The 24474-nt window shown below is 46.7% G+C and overlaps 1 protein-coding gene across 2 annotated transcripts in view; it reads left to right on the forward strand.

Annotated features, from left to right (window-relative positions):
• Positions 1 to 22673, forward strand: part of ppp1r13bb (protein phosphatase 1, regulatory subunit 13Bb) — a 45706-nt gene extending 23033 nt beyond the window's left edge. The window contains exons 4-18 of one of the 2 annotated variants that reach the window (XM_083688964.1): positions 542 to 661; positions 1640 to 1710; positions 7078 to 7179; positions 9028 to 9202; positions 9879 to 10078; positions 11136 to 11300; positions 11796 to 11988; positions 14458 to 14591; positions 15181 to 15643; positions 16165 to 16937; positions 17182 to 17319; positions 17521 to 17654; positions 18051 to 18217; positions 18549 to 18748; positions 20220 to 22673. In XM_083688964.1, coding sequence (XP_083545090.1) covers positions 542 to 661; positions 1640 to 1710; positions 7078 to 7179; positions 9028 to 9202; positions 9879 to 10078; positions 11136 to 11300; positions 11796 to 11988; positions 14458 to 14591; positions 15181 to 15643; positions 16165 to 16937; positions 17182 to 17319; positions 17521 to 17654; positions 18051 to 18217; positions 18549 to 18748; positions 20220 to 20261 — 3077 coding nt within the window. In that variant the 3' untranslated portion in view covers positions 20262 to 22673. The remainder of the gene's footprint in view (positions 1 to 541; positions 662 to 1639; positions 1711 to 7077; positions 7180 to 9027; positions 9203 to 9878; positions 10079 to 11135; positions 11301 to 11795; positions 11989 to 14457; positions 14592 to 15180; positions 15644 to 16164; positions 16938 to 17181; positions 17320 to 17520; positions 17655 to 18050; positions 18218 to 18548; positions 18749 to 20219) is intronic. The other variant, XM_083688965.1, reaches the window with a different exon arrangement.
• Positions 22674 to 24474: the final 1801 nt, after the last annotated feature.

The raw sequence follows: 24474 nt of genomic DNA on the forward strand, positions 1-24474 counted from the left end.
AATGGACATTGGATACATCAGATTGATCAAGACATTGGCCAGTGTGTGGATACATCAGATTTAATATTTCCTCAGATGGTGTTTTGAAATCGGGATTTATCATCTAAGGAGATATCGCATGAACACTACTATTGCACAGAATTGAACCTCTGAAGGAGAATCCATAGCCTTAAACATGAAGGACTGGTATACATATTTTAAAGTGTGACCATTTTGTTTCTTTCTACCCTAAACCCCTAACCCTTTCTGTATTTGGCTCATCCCAGTTGATCTCACTCTTTCGCTCCCTCCTTGTCTCACTCAAGGTTAGTGTTTTGTCCAGCACTTAGCCCAGATGGAGAAAGCAGAGGGGAACCACTTGACAAGCCCATGCTGGCTTCTTTTTAGGTTACTACAGGTTCTGTTTATAACTAGTGTACCAAACCCTCTGCTGTTAGTGCAGATAAAACAATGTTTTTCTGTTCCCCAGGAAGTGAAAAGGTTTTAACCGCTCTTGCCTCTCTTTTTTTGTGTCCCCCCCCTTTCTCTCTCCCTTCCACAGAGCGAGCAATCCCCTTTGAGCACATGATGTATGAGCATCTGCAGAAGTGGGGCCCCCGGAAACAAGAAGTCAAGTTCTTCCTCAGGCATGAAGACTCACCCACTGAGAGCAGTGATCAAGGTGGGCTTTCTGTCTGTCTCTCCTTCTGTCTCTCCTTCTGCTCTCAGTCTCTTGTGCCTTCCTGCTCTCTCTCTCTTTTTGTTTCCCTTTCATAATGTAGCCTTTTACAAACACAAGATTGTGTGTCTTTCAGCAAAAGAGGGACACTAAATGCACGCACGTACACACACACACACACACACACACACACACATTCATACCCCTGCCTCTTTTCAATAGCTGAACATTCAGCCTGAGTACATTCAAATGTCTTCTGTTGGTCCAGTAATCAGAACGTGTTGATATGGCCCGATCCCTAACTCTTTCATTGGTTGGAGTCTCAGCCCGATATTCATGCGGTTATCCCCGTGGATTTTTTTTACACGCCATTTTTCTGCCTTTCAGTGACCTACTTAACCATTCCTCTCGCCAATCACCTAAAAGCGAGGGACTCTAGGAAGGTCGAGCGGCATCATTTTAATGCCTACTCTGGCACTGGCTGTGTTGATTGGCATTGCCTTTAATCAGGGAACACACCTTACATAACTAATCAGCTTTGGCCGTAATGGGCCTCCTCTGTGGTAAACCAGACATACCCTCCCCCATGGAGACCTCCTAACATACATGCACACAACAGACACATATCACAGAGTCCCATAGAGTATACTTCAATATATATACACACACACACACACACACACACACACACACATACACACACACACACACACACTGTCATTGGCAACCACTGTTTTGTCCATCCCGGATTGCCCCTCTTGCATCATCACTTTCCAACCACTAAGTGTGTAATACTCCAAACCATATATAACCATGTTTGCACCCCAAATGCACCCAGTCCAAACCTAAAATAGCATTGCAACCTTTGGTTGTGGTTTGTCGGGTACCTTTTTGCCAAAGCAATGTGCCCGTTGAAAGTCCCGCTTTTCAGCCAGCTCCGCTTACGCCTTCAGTGTCTGCTTCTTCTTCTTTCATCTCCAGGCAGCCAGCAGTCTCAAGAACAGGCCAACCGGAGGAGTGGAGGCAGCGGGGAGAAGCACAACGAGAACGGGGTAAGAACTCTTTAACACGTCATGTAGAATAGTTGGAATGTCCTGGCAGGAGTTTTTCCTCACTGCGGGGACCATACCAGGAAATATTTGGTAAATGCTCCCAGGCAAAAAAAATAAATAATAATCTATGTAAAAGTGTAAATCTCCACCTCTGTACCTCTCCCCCATTCACATCATGTTATTGCTCAATGTTCCACTCTCTTGGTTTGCCCACTCTGACACATTGTGGAACTAAACCTACAGCTTTGTGAACAGTCTTCAACATGCATGTAACCATGAAATATAATCTGGTAACTTCACAAATTATGTCCCGCTGTTTCAACTACTTTCATATCTCACTCTTTCACAGTTGTTTTTAAAGCTACGGTGCCCTCCATAAGTATTGGAAAGAGGAAGCGTTTTGTCTTCTTTTTGGATCTATGCTCCAACAGTTTGGATTTTAAATCAATTAATTACTATGGGGTCAAAGTAGAGATTCTGAGCTTTAATTCAGTAATGTCCAAATAAAGCACTCATGTTTAGTATTTGATCGACAATCCTTTGCATGCAGTAACTGCCAGAGATCCGCGACCCATTGACCTCACCAGATGCTGGGTGTCTTCTGGTCATGCTCTGCCAGGCCTGTACTGGGCAATGTGTACAGTGTTGGTTTACAATTACATTGGTTACAAACAATGGACTAAAACAAGCCTATATTTTGGGTTATGAGACAGTTGAACTAAGCTCATGAGGCATTCAGAAGTTAATTTTTTTTAAGAATCAATGGCTATATACATAATTTAAAAGTCCAAAAATAGATCTCAGATTGCCACTTTAACAATAAAATGATTCATTTAAAATCGGAACAGGTTTTTATGTATGTACCTGTCTTTCATCCATTTGCTGCGTCTCTCAGACCACACTCTCCCATAGCAACACAATGTGTATCCACCCCACTCTGGCATTACCACACAATACATGATGACCCTCTTAAATACAGTCAGACAATACCATTGAGTCTCTTTCCCAGAAGCACTCCATACACGTCATGCTTTTACACACAACTGTGCTGTACGGTGAGCCATTATCCCAATCCCAGTTCCATTTCCCCTTCTTAAAAGCTATAATGGGAGCCTCAGTCCCAATCCCAGTTCCATCCCCCCTCATAAAGGGCACAACGCTGTTTGTGTCCTGGCCCCCGCTGGCTGTAGGAAGGCCAGTGGATGGGATGAGGATGGCACACTGGTAAGAGCAGCCTCTGGCACACCATGTCCCCCCCCCCCCCCCCTTCTCTCTCTCTCTTACCATCTGTCCCAGATTCCAGAATGGGAAGAGCCGTGGTTGAGGAAGCAGAACTAATTTAACCTTAACAGGGTGGTAACAAATCGTCACGGCACGCAATGTTGGAGGATCAGTTATCTATGTATTTATTTATTTATTTAGGTAGCTATTTATTTGTGAGACGACAGCATTGCGACACTCCACACTGGCTCTCTTTTGGAGTCCTTCCCCAGATACGGGTGTGTTATGGGTGGGTGGCTGCATGTTGGTGTGAGAGAGAGGAAGGCATCGCGTGTCCATGTTTTCCATTTGTGTGGGTGAAAGGCCAGAGTGCTCCGTTTGAGTGAGGGGAGCCAGGCGGGAAGGGGACCTCACAGAGACTGACTGGTCAGGCGGGAAGGGGACCTCACAGAGACTGACTGGTCAGGCGGGCTGTCAGCCAGAGAGCCGATTAGCACTGAGGCGCTAACGCACGCAGGCAGAGAATTTAGCGTATAGCTTGTTTCCCTCTATGACAGGCGGGAGTCCCAGAGAAAGTGCTGTCAGAACAGAATCCACCATCTAAAGACGCTAACGTCCTCCTAACTCTTATCTAGACGACTGTGGCTATTGTCATGAAAAGAAAGAAAATCTCCATTGAAAAATGTCTAAGTTGTGTTTTCAGTTTAGACATCTCGCAAGGAGATGCTAATACTTGCTAGCTATGAGTTTAGCTTAAAATATACCCTTGCAATGCCAAGAATAACGGTAACAAAAAGTGTTGAAACATTATAATGACTGCCAATGAGTCATTGTATTCTTACTGTCTAAATGGCAACAGCCTGTTGTTGGCCAACTCTTTCAGGGCTGGCTACGTCCCCCTGGCTCTCAGCAAACACAATCAAATGTGTTCTACTCTAACCAAGTCCATGATAACACCCCACCAACAACCACAGCCTCCACACCGGTTATTCACCTTCCCCTTACACCTGATGCAGGGGAGACGGGGCACCTGTGGCGTTTGTGTCGAGCTTCTTCAGTGCAGGGAAGCCCAGTCGTCTAAGCTCAGTTTCTCCACTTCAGATTGAGGGGATTAGATTACGGGATTAGATTAGATTAGATTACGGGCAGGTTCATGACATAACTGCTTCTAAGAAGATCAGTGTGGTTATCCACTGGACTCTGGCCAGGCAGGGGGCACACAAAACACACACACAAAAACAAGGACTCACACACACACACACACACACACACACAAAAACAAGGACTCTCACACACACACGAAAACAAGGACTCACACACAAGCATTATACACACACATAAATGTCCGTGCATAAGGAGAGCTGTGCAGAGGAAGGGCGGGTAATCCCCAGGGGACACGTGTCTGTCAGGAGGGAAAACCCATGTCTCCCATTACCCCCCCCCCATCATTGTGGAGGCTCTCTCTCTCTCGCTCTCTCTCTCTCTCCCCCTCGGGTGTGTGTGTGTGTGTGTGTGTTTTCCTTCTACAGTCCTAGTCACTGTCTTGCCTGGCTGCATTCGAGTGTTGCTCTTTGTGCCAGTGGCTCTCTCTCTGTCCCCCTCTCTGTGGAGCACATTTAGTTGATCCCCCCCCCTCCTCATCCCCCCCCCTCCTCATTCCACCACCCTCCCTTGTCGTCAGTTCCATCTCGTTACTCTTCCACTCTCGTCGCGTTATATCCTACACACACACACACACACACTCACACTCACACACAGCCAGGATTCACTCACTGCTGTCGGGGGAAGACTGTGAGCGAGGTAAGGACATTCTCCGTTTGCGTGACACAACCAACTTTACATTGTGTAGCTTTGTAGTCTTCACTTTTCAACATGTAATGTTGACGGTACCGTCCCGCTGTACCAGAGTAGGGGATGTGGAACTGTGAGGTAGTCGATTTCTTCGGAAGTTGAGTGTCATGTGAGCAAGGGCAGAGTTTAAGTTGTATCAGGAAGCTTTGAGTGAGGGGGTGGTTGTCGGTGGACTGTGGTGGTCTCTGTCAGGGATTAGACGCGCATGTACTTAGATGTGCCTGTGCGGTGAGGTTCTGGGTGAAGGAGGGGGGGACCTTTTAGACATTTTGGGCACTTTACAAACGCTTCATTGAACTCCAGAACGCCAGTGGAGACCTGGGGCTCAATTCCAAATGTGTACAGTGAGGCAGGATTTGGTTTTTGAGATGTCACATTCAAGGGAGTGAAACAGACAGACCACAGTGTTTGTTGGCAGCGTGCGCGAGTCCACTTTGGTTTAGATTAGATTTCTGTAGTCTGTCTCTTTAAGCAGGATTTCCAGCGGATGGACCCTTGTTTAATCTAAAAGGCAGTCGTCAATCTTCCATTGAGCGATTTAGCAGACGGACTGGTCTGTGAGGCATTCCCAGTTTTTGCTGGGTAATCCCTGAGTTTACACACACACACACACACACACACACACACTTTGTGTCTTACTGAGCACTCAAACCAATCAGTTTCTAACCTGGGTTGCCCTCGTTGCATTTTACAGGCCCACTATGAATAGACCAATGTTGTTGTTTCTCAAGCAGCATTTGTTATTGGATATACATGGAACATACTCAGCAGGGGGGCGTTGGATTTTTGCCATGAGGGTACTAGTTTTTGACGAATTATATGACTATCATATAATATGCCCGGATTTGCGCTTTCAAATTTCAACCATGGTGCAGGGGCAGTATGCTGAGGGGGGGATTCAGGGCATATTAGAAGTTTTTTTTAGTGGGGCACAGTTATTGCCCCCAACGGGTGACGTTGCGATACAAACCCTGCGCCATGTGTGCAAACAAAGACCGACACGGTCACCCTCACAGCTGGGATCCAACCATCCGCCCGCTAATTGAATCAAGTAATTTGTAAACGCATGGTAATGAAATTGGGATCGTTGCCATGTGAGGGGTGGGGAGAGGCCTCAGTTACAGACACAACACTGGCTCCAGTTAAAAACAGACCACTGCTGGTGGTGGTGTCAGTACCAATCAGGAGCTGGACTGAACTAAGAAGGTACTGTGTACATGCTTTGCTTTCGTTCTTTTTTTAATTTATTTTTATTATAGCTGGTGAATGTTCTTGGAGTGTTTATCATGGCTGTGCATCGGGAGTAACAAGCCGACTTCGTTTTGTCGGTCCTGAAGTGTGCCGTTGGTATTTGTGGCCTGGCTGTGTGATTGAGGCTCCTGACACGGCCGATTTAGGACTGAGGACGGTTGTCATGGAGTGGCGACGGGCTAATGCACCGCCGCAGGCATTAAAACGGCACAGATATGTGTTCTTGGTGCAGTTAATATTAGTAAAATGAATTGTTCTTACATTTATCTCAGCTTTGTCTTCGTCAACAAAAAAAACTGTGATTAAAAACCAAGACATTGCTGCTGGCTTCCAACTCAGTCGGGGATTTTAGCTTGAGGCTTTTCCAAGTGATGACAGAGAGGAGAGTCACTGTCTCTCATAGTACCACCTTCCTTCTCTCTGCCTGCGTCTGTCAGCTCTCACACATGCATAGACACTAGGCTAGGGTGAGCCTGTACTAATCCATCACAAAATAGTGTAATAGAAAATACACTCAGAAGGAGTGCACTCACTGAGAACTTTATTAGGAACACTATACTAATGCTGGGTAGGGCCTCCCTTTATTAGGAACATTATACTAATGCTGGGTAGGGACTCCCTTTATTAGGAACAGTATACTAATGCTGGGTTGGGCCTCCCTTTGCTCTTTATTAGGAACAGTATACTAATGCTGGGTTGGGCCTCCCTTTGCTCTTTATTAGGAACAGTATACTAATGCTGGGTTGGGCCTCCCTTTGCTCTTTATTAGGAACAGTATACTAATGCTGGGTTGGGCCTCCCTTTGCTCTCAAAACAGCCCCAATTCTTCGTGGCATTGATTCCACAAGATGTTGGAAACATTCCTTTAAGATTCTGGTCCATGATGGCATGAGTGCATCACACAATTCCTGCAGATTTTTCAGGTGCACTTTCAAGCTGTAAATCTCCCGTTATACCACAAACCAGAATATAATATTTACAAGATTTTGGGAAAGCTGAAAGGAGTTGTTGACGCAGGTTTGTTTTGTGTGTGTGTGTGTGTAGGTGGGGAACCCCCGTGTGGAGCTCACGCTCTCTGAGCTGCAGGAGATGGCCACGCGTCAGCAGCAGCAGATCGAGGCCCAGCAGCAGATGCTTGTCGCCAAGGTAACGGACCCTAACCCTGATGTTTCTGACTGTGTCGGCTGTGTCATACTGCCGTCTTTACGTGTGTGTGTGTGTGTGTGTGTGTGTGTGTGTGTGTGTGTGTGTGTCACTCCAAGTGACTTCAAGCCCTATGTGGAGTCGGGGGGGGAACTGAGGACTGGGCACAGAAACAGCTTGATATCACAGAATGGACATGGTTTATCACTGTACAGAACATCATCAGGAACAGTACCAACATCCTCTCATGTCACTATATAACACACACTGATTTCTGGCCCAAAAGTGCTTGTTGGCGCACACAGTTCCAGTATATTCATGGCCGGCCTGAAACATCGTACATTCTCACATGTGTACAGCCAGCCCGGGCCCTTCAAATGGCCCAGTCAGCATTCCCACAAACAAGCATGCATCTCTGTTAAAGGCAGTCTGACATACACCAGCCTCAGGCTAGGGGCTAATGGTTCATTCTAGCAATGCATCAGCCAGCATACTTCATTAACCTCAAGCTCGGTGCTCTCAATGCAGCTTTCAATGCAGCTCTCGATGCAGCTCTCGATGCAGCTCTCGATGCAGCTCTCGATGCAGCTCTCGATGCAGCTCTCGATGCAGCTCTCGATGCAGCTCTCAATAGCATCGCAAATACTTGAGCTAATTTAGCCAGTGCAATGTTAGAATGTTTCCAATCTTTTTGCAGGAATGTATTGAAGGAAAAAAAGGTGAACATTTCTGCTCTCATGACATGAACTTGAGCATACATTTTCTCTTCTTTTATTTTGTCGTAGTTGATTGACTGAGCTAAGAAGTAGGCATCAGTCATTTCTGCATGCGGGGTCACCAACAATATGTAAACAATGAGGAAGATGCATTTGAACAATATGACCAGTATGACCTCTGTTGTTCTCAGAGATTCCATATGAGCTTTTTTTTTTTTTTTTTTTTTAAGCTACTTTTTTTAAGCTAAAAAACATGATTTAAAGCTATACATCATGTCAACAAAAACAACACAGTCATAAGTCTGTATTGCTTTGATGATGACGATACAACACTACTACTCTCATGAAGGAAAATATATTTAGGAGTTATATCAATGATGGATTTTCCCTTTTTTATATTATCACTGATGGCTTCAACAAGTAACACATCACCTAAAGAATGCCATCACCACTGGACAAGTAATGAACGTTTGACTTCATCCTGCTAACTATAGCCCAGGCCCTAAGACGTTGCGTCACCAGAATAACTGAGACGGAGCGTTTTTAGAATGCCTTGAGTGTGCTTGGTGCCAGAGAGCGCTTTTGAAAGTAGGCCTACTCGATGCCCCGCGGTCATTCCGGAAAACGTGAGCGTGTCCCATTTTTATCTCGGAAGTGAACTGGAGCAACACACTGTCGGATACACAGCGAGAGAGATGAAGTCATCCCACCCTCCTCTCCTCTCCTCTCCTCCTCTCCTCTCCTCTCCTCTCCTCTCCTCTCCTCTCCTCCTCCAGACAGTCACTCATGAATATGTCATGTGAATAGAAGTAGATCATAACATGTTAGTGATGGAATATTCAGCAAGATGGATGCTCAGGCATTTTCAGAGCCTTTCAAAGCGAATGTTTATGAGCGTGGTTCATGCACCTGAAGGGGGTGTGCGCGTACGTGCGCAAGAGTGTTGGATGTTTTTTATTATTGTGTGTTATTACAAGCATCTATCAAGTCTGTGACAGACTTGTTGCTGTGTGTGTGTGTGTGTGTGTGTGTGTGTGTGTGGCGTGCGCATGTGTAAAGTGCAGATGTTACACAAGCCTTTGATTTGATTTTTCTACATTAGCGATTGCTTTTGCTTAATATTGTACCCCCCCAGGAGCAGCGTCTGCGCTACCTGAAGCAGCAGGAGCGGCGGCAGCAGCAGTCGGTGTCGGAGAGCGAGAAGCTCCAGAGGCTGAAGGAGCGCGTGGAGAGCCAGGAGGCCAAGCTCAAGAAGATACGAGCCTTGAGGGGCCAGGTGGACTACAGCAAGGTCATCAACGGCAACCTGTGTATGTACACACACACACACACACACACACACACCCTCTTGGCCAGGAACAGTGTAGCATCTCCCCAGAATCACCACCTCTCTCTGTCCATCCACCTTTCCTCATTCTTCCCCGTACTCTTTTTTTTTTTTGTTCATCAAAGTGCTCCTTCGGTGTTCTCCTCAGGGTTTTTGAACGATGTGGCGCTGGATTGCATTATCAAAAACCGGCTTGTGTTTGTTCATGTCAAAATGGGCTAAAAATGCTGTTTTAAATACTGAATTAACTGAGGAACGTAATAACGCTTTCAACAACGATGTCATTGGTGATCAAAGATAGTTACTCTATCATTACTGAATATGAGTTTAATTTGCTCTGAAATGTTTACATAGTGGCAGGGCCAAGTCGACAAGTTGGCACATCTCCCCTTTGGCCGTATATTATGTTAATAGTAAACCATATTTTAATATTATTAATAAGCACTTATGTGCAAAGAACTGTTGAGTTTGTGCTGAACTCATCCTGGCACAGAACATGGCTGCCTCGGTTGGAGCTGCTCTTCAACTCTATTTTGTTGATATTTTTGTTGGTATTTGTTACTTTTTGTGTACAGAACGTCTCTGCTAAAAAAAAAAAAATGTATGGCCGGCAAACACTTCCGTGTGTAAAATGTCTTCCCTGTGTCTCCTGCTCCCAGCTGCAGAGATCGAGCAGGTGAGCGGCCTGTTCCATGAGAAGCAGACGGAGCTGCAGTCGGCGGTGCTGCGGGTGGAGCAGCTGAGCCTGCAGCTGGAGGACCTGCGCAGGGGCAAGCTGAACGGCCTGCAGGCGGCCCTGGGAGGACAGGTCACTGGAACCGCAGCCCTGGAGCTGCGCAAACTCTACCAAGAGCTCCAGGTACCGCATCACCTGCCCTTATACTTCTCACACCTACAGAGCCCTCCATAAGTATTGGAAAAAATAAGTATTTTCTTCTTTTTCTTCTTTTAGCTCTATACTCCAACAGTTTGGATTTGCAATGAAGCAGTTACTATGAGGTTGAAGAAGGATAGAGATTCTTAGCTTTAATTTAGTTTTGTTTTTCCAGATTGGTTTCACCATTTAGAAAGTAAACCATTTTTTAAACACACCCCCTATTTCAGGGCTCCAAAAGTATTGGAAAAAATCATATGATGTCGGAATAAAGTACTCATATTTAGTATTTGTCTGCGACCCTTCGACCTGGGTATATTCTCTGGTGATGCTCTGCCAGGACTGTACTGCAGCCATCTTCAGTTGTTTGTTTTGAGATCTTTTTGCCATCATCAGGAAATTAAATTAATGTTCAATTGGATTTAAATCTGAACATCCCCCCTCTCCCTCCCACACGAGGTCCTTCTGTTGAACAGCGCGAGAGCTAGCGCATGCTGCTCTGGGAATCACTGGCGTAGCAGAGCAGGGTCAGAGTGCAAAAACTCTCCTCTTTTTTAGGAAGTAAACACAGACCTTGCGTTTCAATAGCTATGATGCAGCTGCACGTGAAATGATAGTTTGAGGCGGTATGCACCTTGGATTGACTAGAAATACACATGAAAATTGTTTTTGGGTAAACTTCCCTTTTAAAGTCTAGACGTCTTCAGGTCAAGTCACAAATCATCTTGTGAAACAATGTAAATGTAATCTCGTGAGCGCGACATGCACACATCACCTGCTTAGGAACGCGGCGTAAAATCGCCACGTTCAAATTCTGGAATTGATTGACGTCTGTTTGTCTGTGTCTGTCTGTCTGTCTGTGTCTGTCTGTCTGTCTGTCTGTGTCTGTCTGTCTGTCTGTCTGTCTGTCTGTGTCTGTCTGTGTCTGTCTGTCTGTGTCTGTCTGTGTCTGTCTGTGTCTGTCTGTGTCTGTCTGTCTGTCTGTCTGTGTCTGTCTGTGTCTGTCTGTCTGTCTGTCTGTCTGTCTGTCTGTCACCCTCAGATTCGGAACAAGCTGAACCAGGACCAGAACAACAAGCTGCAGCAGCAGAAGGAGCTGCTGAACAAGCGCAACATGGAGGTGACTCTGATGGACAAGCGCATCGGGGAGCTGCGGGAGCGCCTCTATAAGAAAAAAGCTGAGGCACGTCAAAAAGAGAACATGCCTGTAAGGCTAGGAGCGCACAACACACACACACACACACACACACACACACAACAAGCAAACACACACACACACACACACACACAACAAACAAACACACACAACAAGCACACACACACACACACAACAAGCAAACACACACGCACACACACACAACAAGCAAACACACGCACACACACACAACAAACAAACACACACGCACACAGGCTGACATACGCACACAGGCAGACATACACACTCTAAATCCTACATGTACATTAATGTCCGTAAGCATACACGTATGAGAGAGGAGTTGAGACCCTGTGTTTAAGCCTACAAGTGTCTACTGCTGTTCAACAGCCCCAGATCCTGCCACACTTTCTCATATGCACACCACCGCACACTGGGGGACAGCCTTCTGAAACCCCTCAACACACAGAAAGAAGCCCATGTTTGAGACACAAGCTATCGCTGATCTCCCCCCACCCTCCCTCTCTCGCTCGCTCGCTCTCCCCACAGCTGAACAGAACCAACGGGCCCCCGTCCCCTCAACCAGCTACTGGAACCCTGGGCCGCGTGGCTGCCGTGGGTCCCTACATCCAGGTCCCGGCGCCGGGCAGACAGGAGGGCGGCTACAACATGCCCCCGGACCCACTGAAGCCTCAGACGCTGGGGGTCAACGCTCCTGCCAACCACGCCCGCTCCAAATCAGGTTGGTCTCCTTCGCCACGGGACTGTTCTTAAACTGGTTGTTTTCCTCTTTTTCCTGCTGCTAGTGACTGGGATTCACTTTGAGTTTCCTCAGTCCTTTACTGAGTCTTTGCTCCTCCCTCCGGCTGGGGATGGTGCGATTTGGAGTCCCCTGCCTACGCGTACGTTGTTAAAAATGGGGTAACAGGAAATCTATTGATTAGGAAACGGCGATATAAAGTTGTCGTATTTATTCTTTGACCGAGCGTTGTTGCGGAGACGGTATATTTTAGCAACGATGGAACTAATCCTCATGCAGTCCTGTGGACCCAAATTCAGGTCCGCTCTGCCCCCAACTGCTCGAGTCCCATGTCTCCCTCCATCCTGACTTTTCAGTTTATACTTATGCACTTTTATTCATTTATTTATTTCCCTCCTCCTCCTGCTCTAACTTCCTTCTCTCCCTTTTTTATTCTGTGGTATATCTCGTTTCCCTCCCTCCCTCTCTCTTCTCTCCTCCCCTGTCCTATCCGTGTGGTTGTGTCATCTTTATTCCACCGGGGGGCAACAACACTCCTCCTACCAGGGACAGACACTGTGCCAAAGCCCCCTGGCCCGTGGAAGGTGTCTGATTTAGACATCCTAGTGGACCCGGTGCCCCCGTCCCCTCCAGAGGCACGGCTCGGCCCCGGGGCCCCCGCTGGCCCGGACACCGCGTCCCGTGAGTGCGCAGGTTGCCTGAATGGAGGGATTGGGTTTGCTCTGAACCTTTATCTCGCCGTAATGGGCAGGATCCTCAACATTATAGAGAATTCTTAACAATAATCTAAAACCATGATTTTTTTTTTATAAATACATATTTACCCCGCCTACAACCAAAGCAAACAAAGTCTGTCAGGGAGGCCAACCTAACAGACTAAAGGTATGAGGGTTGTACATTAGCTCCCCCTTCAGGCCGTTTGGTGCTAGTGCAGGGAGAGGAAAAAACATTGATCACAAGTGGGGCGCAGGTGACAGAGCTATGCTGATCGTGTGTGAGTGAGACACTACTCTGAGAAGGTTCACTGCGCTCCTATACCCTCAATAGGTGGATCAGTGCCTGAGTCAAATTTACTTCTTTGCCACCCTAGTAAATTTGAGCTCTGATCTGTCATAACCTTCACAGACCACCTAACCATTCACCTTCTAGCTGGGATGCAGCCTTGACATCATTGCTATTCTATTCATGGATCAAAATCCACTGTCCCAGTGGAGTGACCAGGATAGATCATTCAGTTACACTTTTAACAAAGTATATAAATGTTTAATGAAGCCGTCCCAAACCCTGACAGGTTTGAAAGAGCGGATAGGCTTCTTGCCTTCAAGTATAGGCTTTAACTGGCATACCTTGTTTAAAGTGTGACCGATTTGTTTTCTCTATGCATGAAGATGTCTTACTGTAGTTTTCTTGGGCTCTGTGTAGGATTACTATAAACCCGGCTAAGATATCTTCATACCGGTTTTGACGTAGCCAACGGTTGACATTTAGATTAAATGCAAACCAAAACACCTGACTTAATTGACTATTTTTGTATCAGACTATTTGATCATGAACGTTTTATTTTTAACCTTGAAATAGACACAGGAGAATTGGACCTATTGTGTATGTTTGCATCTGGATTGGCTGATTTTTGTGTTTGATTGATTATGTGTTTTGGGACTTCTTTGAATTGGCATTAATTGAACGCTGAGTTAAGGCTTTGAGGTTTCAGGTCAAGTCATTGATTGATTGGGTAGATTTCTGACCATCCTTTGCTCGATGAGGGACTTTTTATGATATTTATTTTCTCTTTCTCTACTATTAGATTGAGCAAGCTACGTATGTTTGTCGTGTGAAAATCTTCCATGTCCTGTATCAAAAAAAACAACTATTATCTGGGGAAAAAGATGGAGCCGAAAACTGGATTTGATTGAAAAGCGGGACCTGAAAAGCAGCCTCACTTGGGCCATAACCACAGTGCCTGCTGTCATTTGATTAGCATGCTAGCTAGCTACCTCTCTACCCCCAATTAACCCCCAGCTAACAGAATAATCCACAACTGCAGGACTGGACTGGCCCAGTGTGGCAAGTGTAGGCATCAGTTTCATCCATCCCCCATGGCAGTCATCTTTGTAGACATCAGAACTGGATTGAAATTGTATTATTTGGTTTGCTTCAAATCCTTTCTTTCCAATACTTGTTTTCCTCAAATAATGTGCACTTGATTTATTTTTTGCCTGAAGCGCAGGGTGAGGGTTTACACTTTTAGGACTATTACATTGGCTGAACCAGGCACCCCTGAAGTATTTGAAAGAAAACGAATACTACTTCGATCCACTTCTGATTGACAGGCTAAATCCATGCTTAGTGAGTCCTAAGGCAGTCCTAGCTTTAACATAACACTCCTGCCCTGTGGCCCTCTCTTCAACCACACACTCACCCGACACTCCCTTCTCTCCCCTTCGTCTGTAGCGAATGACTCCAGCTGGCCCACCCTGGGCAAGGGCAACGCCTCACTCAAACCCCCCGACTGGAGGGATTCTGGGACAGACATGCAGGGCAAGACCCCCCCTCTGGCCTCCCCCGCCACCGCTACTGCAGACAAGGTCAGTATGGTTAACTGTCTAGACTGGTCTGGTTAACTGTCTAGTCTGGTCTTCTTAACTATCTAGTCTGGTCTGGTTAACTGTCTAGTCTGATCTGGTTAACTATCTAGTCTGGTGGTCTTAACTATCGAGACCGGTCTGGTTAACTTTCTAGACCAGTCTGGTTAACTATGTAAATTGGAGTGCTACAGGTCAGACGTAGGATGTCTACGAGATACATCCCACAGTGACAAAAGTGTACACATTTGTCTTTAGAATTCCGTTCAGGATTGACCTGATTTCTATATTTGCGTGCCTCCCCCAAGGTTACCTGCTTCCACGGTCAAAAACCAAATGAGCTGCAACCTCATTCATTCCTACGAGTATATAATGAATGAACACGAAACAAACATAACGAGACACAGTTAAATCCTAGACAAGCCTGATATTTCCTTTAAGTGTGGATGATTTGTGTGCTACACATGTTGAGTTGTATGTAGTATGCATGTAGTTATCAGTTGTTTTTTGTTAAGTGCTTTTAATTGTGCAAGACAGCTTCCCTCTTGAGGTTAATAAAGTTTATATTTGTATTATTATTCTTATTTTTAAGATGGTTGACTCCAACAAGATGGCGGTCTCCTCCCCTGCTGTATCCAAGCCGCAGCCCCCTCCCTATGGCTCACACATTTCCTCCATGAGCTCCGGCAGTTCCCTGGAGCGACGCAAGGACGTCCCCCCTCCCCGACCCCTCCCCAACCCCCCGGCCCAGGTCTGGCCCCGCGTCCCCCCCTCCACCGGCTCCTCCTCTCAGCAGATACAGCAGCGCATCTCTGTGCCCCCCAGCCCCACCTTCCAGCCCAATGCGCCCCTCTTTCCCGTGGGGACAGGGGAGCGGCCAGACCCCCCCCTGGCCGTGGCTGTGAGGCCCTTTGTGGCAGACAGAGGCTCCAGACCCCAGTCCCCCCGCAAAGGCCCGGCCACCATGAACTCCAGCTCCATCTACCACATGTACCTCCAGCAGGCCGCGCCCAAGAGCTACCCCCTCAAGCCCGCGCTTAAAGCAGGTAGATATCGTAAGCAACCCCCTTTATTCCCCATTTCTCCATGGAAATAAGTCTTATTGATGTGATAGAAATCCCTAATTTCCAGATTGGGTTGAGAGCACAGCACAGTGATGGGAAATGTGAATTCAATCCAATGCGAATTTCAAGTCACCCAATGGCACAGAGTAAATTGAAATGGAATTCATGAATTGAAAATGACTTTTTTTTTTTTTCATTGTACTGATTTTCATGCTTTAATCTACCGCATATTGTTTTTTTTCCACTGGCACCGGACTATTGAGGATTTTGCAATTCATGACTTGAATTTCAATTCACTTTGTGCACGGAGTGAATTAAAATGGACCCCAGCCCTAGTCTTGAGGACAAAGTGCAGTTATGCATGGTCATGATGACTATTGATGAGAAAAATGAATGGGACATTTATCAGGTGATCTTATGTCATGCTCTGTCTTAACTTTGTCTCTTCTCTTTTGTGTGCGTGTGTGTGTGTGTGTGTGTGTGTGTGTGTGTGTGTGTGTGTGTGCGCCCAGTGTACGGGAAGCCTGTCCTCCCCTCCAGCTCCACGTCCCCCTCCCCCCTGCCCTTCATGCCGTCGGGGGGGGCTTTCCCTGCGCTCCAGGACTCTGTGGACGGCGAGGGCCCGGACCAGGAACCCGGCCAGCCCCCGGAGTCGTCAGCGGCCCCGCCCAACGTGGAGAACATCCCCCGGCCCCTCAGCCCCACCAAGCTGACCCCCATGGTGCACTCCCCGCTGCGCTACCAGAGCGACGCAGACCTGGAGGCCCTGCGCAAGAAGCTGGCCAACGCCCCGCGGCCGCTCAAGAAACGCAGCTCCATCACAGAGCCAGAGGGCCCCGCGGGGCCCAACATCCAGAAGCTGCTCTACCAGCGCTTCAACACTCTGGCGGGGGGCATGGAGGGGGGCGTAGGAGGAGGAGGGGTGGGGGCCGGGGGCGGCATGCCCTTCTACCAGCCCGCCAACCCACCCGACTACCCTGGCAGCAGTAGTGCCGGCGGCGGCGACCCCTCGGCCGACGCCGACAATGGAAACCCGCCGTCGGAGACGCTGCAGCCGCCTCCCGCGGTGGAGGGGCCGGCCACGGACCCCCTCCCGCCCCCGACCGATGACAACGATAACCTGCCACTGCCTCCCGCCTCCGAAGGGCTCCTCAGCCCCCCGGAACCGGAGGCCTCGGAGGACAACAACAACAACAGCCTGGGGAGCTCCGCTGCCACCCTGCCCAGCCCTGTGCCTGAGGTCAGCTCCCAGGAGGAGGCCGGAACCACAACTTTGCAACTGGTGGTGAGGGACGCGCGCACACACACACACACACACACACACACACACACACACACACACACACCCACAAGGTCCTTATATGTCTTTGGTGCAGAGCTGTGTAACTCCATTCAACTCAACTATGCAATGACAGGCTAATGACTAAATGACTGTGTATTACATTTAATGCAAGTGTAAAGAAACCAAAACCGATCCGGCCCCGTCACGCAGGCTACTTATCACCCTCTCCCTTCCTGTCCGTCTCCAGGACAAGCGTACCAACCTGAAGAAGCCCAACTCTGAGCGCACGGGCCACGGGCTCAGGGTGAAGTTCAACCCCCTGGCTCTGTTGCTGGACGCCTCCCTGGAGGGAGAGTTTGACCTGGTGCAGAGAATCATCTATGAGGTGGGAATCCAACTGTGGTGGTTGGCGGGCGGGCGGGCGGGCGGGTAAACGAGTATACCTCAGAGGTCTTTAGTGGCTTGTACGTCTGTGTGTGTGTGTGTGTGTGTGTGTGTGTGTGTGTGTGTGTGTGGTGTGCTGTGACAGGCTAACACTATGGTCCTGTTCCTAGTGGCAGTGGTCTAACCTGCCCCTCTGTCCCAGGTGGAGAACCCCAGCACGGCCAACGATGAGGGCATCACCCCCCTACACAACGCTGTGTGTGCCGGTCACCACCACATAGTCAAGTTCCTGCTGGACTTCGGCGTCAACGTCAATGCTGCTGACAGCGACGGCTGGTGAGCCACAATGAACTCACCTGCACCCGGGGGCCTTGTTCACCTGCACCCGGGGGCCTTGTTCACCTGCACATGGGGGCCTTCTTCACCTGCACCTTGTGTTGGCCCCGATCTAGTTTTTGATGAACAAAAAAAGTAGCAGCTCTCTATTCTATTTTTGCGAACCCCACAACTTTTTGTACAAATGTCTTCACTGATTGTATACCCCAACTAGGGCTTTCCAACCTACACTGAGCTGGGAGAGCAGGTTGGGTCTCCTGTGATCAGGACACACAGCCTCCTTACACACATTCTGCCGTATTGTGTCATATGTTTTGGCCAAGGTGATTGGTCTGTGTGTGTCCACTGACCGCTCTGATTTCGTCCTGTCTGTTTTGTGTTTTGCGTGGTGGACAGGACGCCCTTGCACTGCGCGGCTTCCTGTAACAGCGTCCACCTCTGCAAGGTGCTGGTGGAGTCGGGGGCGGCCATCTTTGCCAGCACCATCAGCGACGTGGAAACCGCAGCAGACAAGTGTGAGGAGATGGAGGAGGGCTTCATCCAGTGCTCCCAGTTCCTCTACGGTGAGTCCCCCCGTTGGCCGTACTGGGAAAGAGCTGCTGTTGGTTGTTGGTCTCATTTATCAGATGTTTTCCCTTCTCGATCCAGAAACTAGACTAAAATAGCGGACTTTTCTTTATAAATCAGGATCAGAAGACACTCTCAACAGTCTCAACAATCTCAAACGTCTCAAACTGCCCCCACTAAACACTAAGAAATAAATAATATGTAATAAAAATGTAATAAAAGTATTTAAATGTGTTGAATGAAGTTAGCAGTAGATGGTGGATACAGTGGTTGTAGTGGATAGTGTTTGGGTAGTTTGTTCAGACCTCCTCTCTCCTGTGCGTCCAGGGGTCCAGGAGAAGCTGGGTGTGATGAACAAGGGGGCGGTGTACGCCCTGTGGGAGTACGAGGCCCAGAGCCCTGACGAGCTGTCGCTGGGGGAGGGAGACGCCATCACCATCCTGAGGAGGCAGGACGACTCAGAGACCGAGTGGTGGTGGGCTCGCCTGGACGACAAGGAGGGCTACGTGCCCCGCAACCTGCTGGGGGTGAGGGCCTGCTCCTCTACACACACACACACACACACACACACACACACACACACACACACACACACACACTCTACACCAGTGCTTCCCAAACTTTTTTCTGGGGACCCAATTTTAAAAATGACAAATCATCACGACCCAATTCACAATAGGCCTTACCTATAAACTGCGAGAAGAGCGTATTTGTGCATAAATTAACGTTCCTGATCATTTTTACTGCCATTTCCGCATCACCTTACATTATCTTCAATAGGTAAACCAGCCATTTAGAAGAGATATACGTTTGATAAACCACAACTTTGTTTTGTGCACGTGTTATTGAAAACATATAAACATGATATGCTGGACAGGCAAAAAAGAACTGGACAGTTAGGTAGCTACAAATGACTCGTACGGGATGACTCAACCATGAACCTTCTAAACACTGTCCTACTGAACACCAGCCATATGACTCTACCATGAACCTTCTAAACACTGACCTACTGAACACCAGCCATATGACTCTACCATGAACCTTCTAAACACTGTCCTACTGAACACCAGCCGCATCACAACCATGAACCTTCTAAACACTGTCCTACTGAACACCAGCCATATGACTCTACCATGAACCTTCTAAACACTGTCCTACTGGACACCAGCCCCATGTCTCTACCATGAACCTTCTAAACACTGTCCTACTGAACACCAGCCACATGTCTCTACCATGAACCTTCTAAACACTGTCCTACTGGACACCAGCCCCATGTCTCCACCATGAACCTTCTAAACACTGTCCTACTGAACACCAGCCACATGTCTCTACCATGAACCTCCTAAACACTGTCCTACTGAACACCAGCCCCATGTCTCTACCATGAACCTTCTAAACACTGTCCTACTGAACACCAGCCCCATGTCTCTACCATGAACCTTCTAAACACTGTCCTACTGGACACCAGCCCCATGTCTCTACCATGAACCTTCTAAACACTGACCTACTGGACACCAGCCATATGTCTCTACCATGAACCTTCTAAATACTGTCCTACTGAACACCAGCCACATGTCTCTACCATGAACCTTCTAAACACTGTCCTACTGAACACCAGCCACATGTCTCTACCATGAACCTTCTAAACACTGTCCTACTGAACACCAGCCACATGTCTCTACCATGAACCTTGTAAACACTGACCTACTGAACACCAGCCACATGTCTCTACCATGAACCTTCTAAACACTGACCTACTGGACACCAGCCCCATGTCAGTGAAGCAGACTCTTTTTAGGCTTAAGTCTCCTTCAAGCATGTCATGCCTGTGTCTGTTTTCAACTGCAAAAAGGTAGGGTGTGGGCTTTGGATTTCTGCTTCTGGTGTAGCATACTAAACACAATGCCAATGGAAGCTAAAAACCAGATACTTGGCGTGTAGCACACTCCCTTTTATCTGATGTATAACCCTGTTCTCTCTTTTTGGCTCTGTCTGCAGCTCTACCCCAGGATAAAGCCTCGTCAGCGCTCCCTGGCATAGCCCCCCTTCTCCGGATGAACACCTGACCTACAGGCGGAGCCAGGCACTCCCCTCTCCCCCTCTGCTGTGGTTCCCTATGCATCCCGCTTTTCCGACATCCTGATTATAAGGCAACAGACTTCATTCAAACCTCACATGCACACAAACACACGCGTTTAAGGAGGAGAGGATCCTTCCGGCCTGTCGGAGCCACCTTCTCGCTCTCTCCAACTTTCTCCTTCCAACTTAATTTATCCCCCTGGCTCAGTGAAGAGTAAAGCACTAACCAGGTGCGAGAGTGTCGCGGGACACCGCTCACCTTGGCCAGGCTAATTACTGCTGATGCTTCAGGTTGAAATCTCAACATGAAGCAACCGCATCGTGCGTGTTTTAAAGACAGTTTAGACGGGGCTTGTGTGTGTACGAGTGGTTTGTGTGTGAGGTGCAAAAGAGAACTTGTGTGTATGTGTGGAATTGATATGTTTAACAGATTTGGGTGGTGTATGTGCTTTGTGTGCAAGCGTGGTTTGACAGATTGTGTTATGTGCAGTGAAGAGGAATGAAAGAATGATTCTGTATGTAGTGAGGCGTTTTTAGCAGATCCAGAATGTTTGCTGCGTGGCAGGATGATGGAGAGAGGTTATGAGGTCTATGTACAGGAGTGTGCTACATGTGATGTGAATGTGTTATGTACAATCAAAGATCATTATGAATTTGTGGAACACTAAAATGTACCCATTTTGATTCTGTCGGTGCTACAGAAGACGTCACTGACTAGGCCTGTGTTTAGCTTTTTATCACAACTTCCTCCTTTTTGAAATTACAAAAATTAAATTAAAATTTGAAATTAATTTGGGTTCCACAACGTTCCTCCAATTTGTCCCCCTTCCCACGATAAAACATGCTGGATGCTGACTTTTGAGAGCTTGCCTTTCTGACCATGTAGGCTTTGGGATTTACATCTGAGGGTCAGCACCGTCAGTGAAGGTTTTGTTGGTATTTCTTTTGTTGGTATTTCAGGATCTGATGACATGATGAGAACAGGTATTGTAGTTAAACAATCTAATCTTCCCACAAATTGAACCTCTCTACCCTGGTTCCTTTGCTATCCTAGGACCATGCAATTGAAACATGTCCAACCCTCACAGTTCATCACGTTGCCCTCTAGATTTGATTGAGCATTTAGAATAACCCCCATAATTTATCAGATTACTCCAAAGAGGTTCCCAACAGTAGCTAATGGATACTCCTTTGAGTTGGGGAGAGGTGGGTGTACAGTATGGGTTGCTATGCTGTTCCCTATACAACTTTGTTGTAGTGCGAAATCCTTCAGACAAAACATTTCTTATTAGATTTCGGCTATTCAATTGGATTTGATCTCAGAGCTAGGTTTTTCAAAACAATAGAATGAGATCATCATTCAGGATGATGATCCCTGCAAGAACAGTGGATTTAGAAGTTGAAAGGCAGTAAGACTTGGAAATTACAATGTAACCACAGAGGAGATGTTTGTTAAAGGAAAATACGTCTTGAAACCAAAGGTTACTAATTGTATGTACTAATTGTCAATGTTTTGAATAGTGTACAATTAACAAAACAAATACATTGAAAATTGTTTGAGAGGTTGCATATAGATAAGTGATACTCAGAATCTCTTTTTGTCTTATTTATCCTTATTCATGCTGTTCAATCATCTATGACTCTGAATGGCAGTTGAGAGGAACAACATGCTGTCCTATTAGATGGCAGAACACTGAAATCTTAAATATTTTGGATCTGAATGATCCAATCCTGTCTTGTTCTGGCTCAAAATTAGACCGGTTGATATGATCCGAGATTATCAAAATCATCCAGATTAAAAAACTGTGAGAGAGAGAAAGGGGAAGCCTCAAGCTTCACTCACCATTGATCAGGAGGAGACTTCACTACGTGTGTGTGTGTGTGTGTGTGTGTGTGTGTGTGTGTGTGTGTGTGTGTGTGTGTGTGTGTGTGTGTGTGTGTGTGTGTGTGTGTGTGTGTGTGTGTGTGTGTGTGTGTGTGTGTGTGTGTGTGTGTGTGTGTGTGTGTGTGTGTGTGTGTGTGTGAGTGAGTGTGAGAGAGAGAACAATCAAATCCAAGAGCTTTTTCCACTCTTGCAGGTCTGAGGGGTCTGTGACCTTGAGCTAAATGAGCGGTGCTTACTGTCACATTATGGTATTGTTTGCATTCCCCCCAGTTCAGCCCACCTTCCTGTTTTCTGTACTGTGAGATGAGATTTATACCCTGCCTGGCAGGACGGAGCTTGACCGTGAATCAACCTTGTAAATACCATGAGAAGAGACATAGTTGTTTGACTCTGCTGTATGATAACTAAATTGACCCGAGGAGGTTCTGTATAGTGTAAGGATGTCGTGCCCACACATCCTGTTCTGTAAATGTGCACAATAAAAAGTCCCGGCATGACACACAGAGTCTGTTTCCTTTATTTGGTGTGTTTGGTTTGCTTCATTTACCGTTGGAATAGCAGCAGGTGGTGCAGGAACACAGCCGGGGACCAGGATGGAGGTGCAAAAACTACAACGTAGTGTCTAAGTTTGAAATAAACAGGCACAAAGGTATACAGGTGAAGGCAGCCAGCCTTAAGATGACAAAGAAAACATAAACTCACTTAAAATCATGTAAACTGCAAGTGGGCCAAAAGATTTAAACTTAGTTACTTTTTTTTTTATTTTATTTTTTTTTAATGTTTTTTTATGCCATTTCTGCTTTATTGGGATAGAGACAGTAGAGATTGACAGGAAGGATGGAGAGAGAGGAGTGATGACATGCGAGATAGGTCGAGGGTCGGAATCGAACCAGGAACCTTGCGATTACGTGGTAAGCGCGTTAGTGTGCTACGGCACTAAGCGCCCCTAATTTAGTTACATTATGGAAGATTTTGCCATAATGTAGTTGAGGCCATAGGACTCCTCAACTGACCCCCCCCCCACCCCCCCTCCGTTGTGTTTGTAACAATGAATTCAAGTGATACAACAAAGAAATGTGTTTATTTGGTTTTTACTACAAAGCATTAAGTTTGGTGCAAATCCAGAACAGGCAATGCAGTTTCCGCACCATCTCTCGTGTGAAGAATAGTGGTAGCTGCATCATGTTATGGGTATGTTTGTCAGCGGCAGGGACTGGGGAGTTTTGTATGAGAAAAATTATGAAATTTGCTGAGTTAGTAGTGACATCCTAATCTACACAGTGTGTAATCGATTCTCATGCAAATCAGAGACCCTATAAAAACAATGATATTAATTTAAAGATTACATGAACTATTATCCTTGCATTAAGTTGGACACATTTGGACACATTTCTCAACTTATTGAGTGATTTGTTGATGACATTTTTGCATTTTAGGTCATTTTAAGAGTGTCATAGCAAAGGGTCTGAATACTTATGTATATGAGGTATTTCTGTATTTCAATTTTAATAAATTTCCTGAAATGTCAAAAAACGTGTTTTTGCTTTGTAATTCTGGGGTATTGTGTGTGGATTGATGGCAAATTCTTTTAATTTAATCCATTTTAAATTGAGTCTATAACACAACAAAATGTGGAAAAAATGCAAGGGTCCGAATACTTTCCGAAGGCACTGTATATTGTGTAAATGACCATTACAATTTTATTTTATTTTTTTATTTTATTTCCCTAACATTTTCAGTTCAAGCAAGGGCCATGTGTGTGGCTGTTCCAGACACTTCAATGATTAAACATCCGAGGCAAACTTGTAAAAGGTTTAAATTCAATTGAGCACTAGCAATACATGGCAATGTATACAATCTATTTCATTTGAACACTGGCAATGTATAGATGTTAAAACGCTGTTGATGGGATTTATTCAGTGGCAGAAGCGGCTATCTTAACACTGAACATAATTAACATTGAAATACTGTTGTCGCTGTTCTGTTATATATCTGTGGTCTGTGGCAGCCAGATCCGTGCGTTGCGTGATATCATCGCATTGAACATCACATAATTCCCATTCCATGGAGTTTGGACCAGCCAGAGCGCAGGCGCAGGCGCACCAGGACCAGTTGGCTGGTTCCTCAGCTTCCAGAGCTCAGTGATACAGAACCTACGACAAGCCATGCTCGCCGCATCATTACCATGAGCCGCTCCACCCAACAGACGCATACCTATTTTAACCATCTCACCTCCTCGACCAGCTTTCACAAAGCTTGCGACCACGAACGACACTTCCCGAACAAAGA

This window comes from Argentina silus (assembly GCF_951799395.1).
Source record: "Argentina silus genome assembly, chromosome: 17".
Classification (NCBI taxonomy): domain Eukaryota; kingdom Metazoa; phylum Chordata; class Actinopteri; order Argentiniformes; family Argentinidae; genus Argentina; species Argentina silus.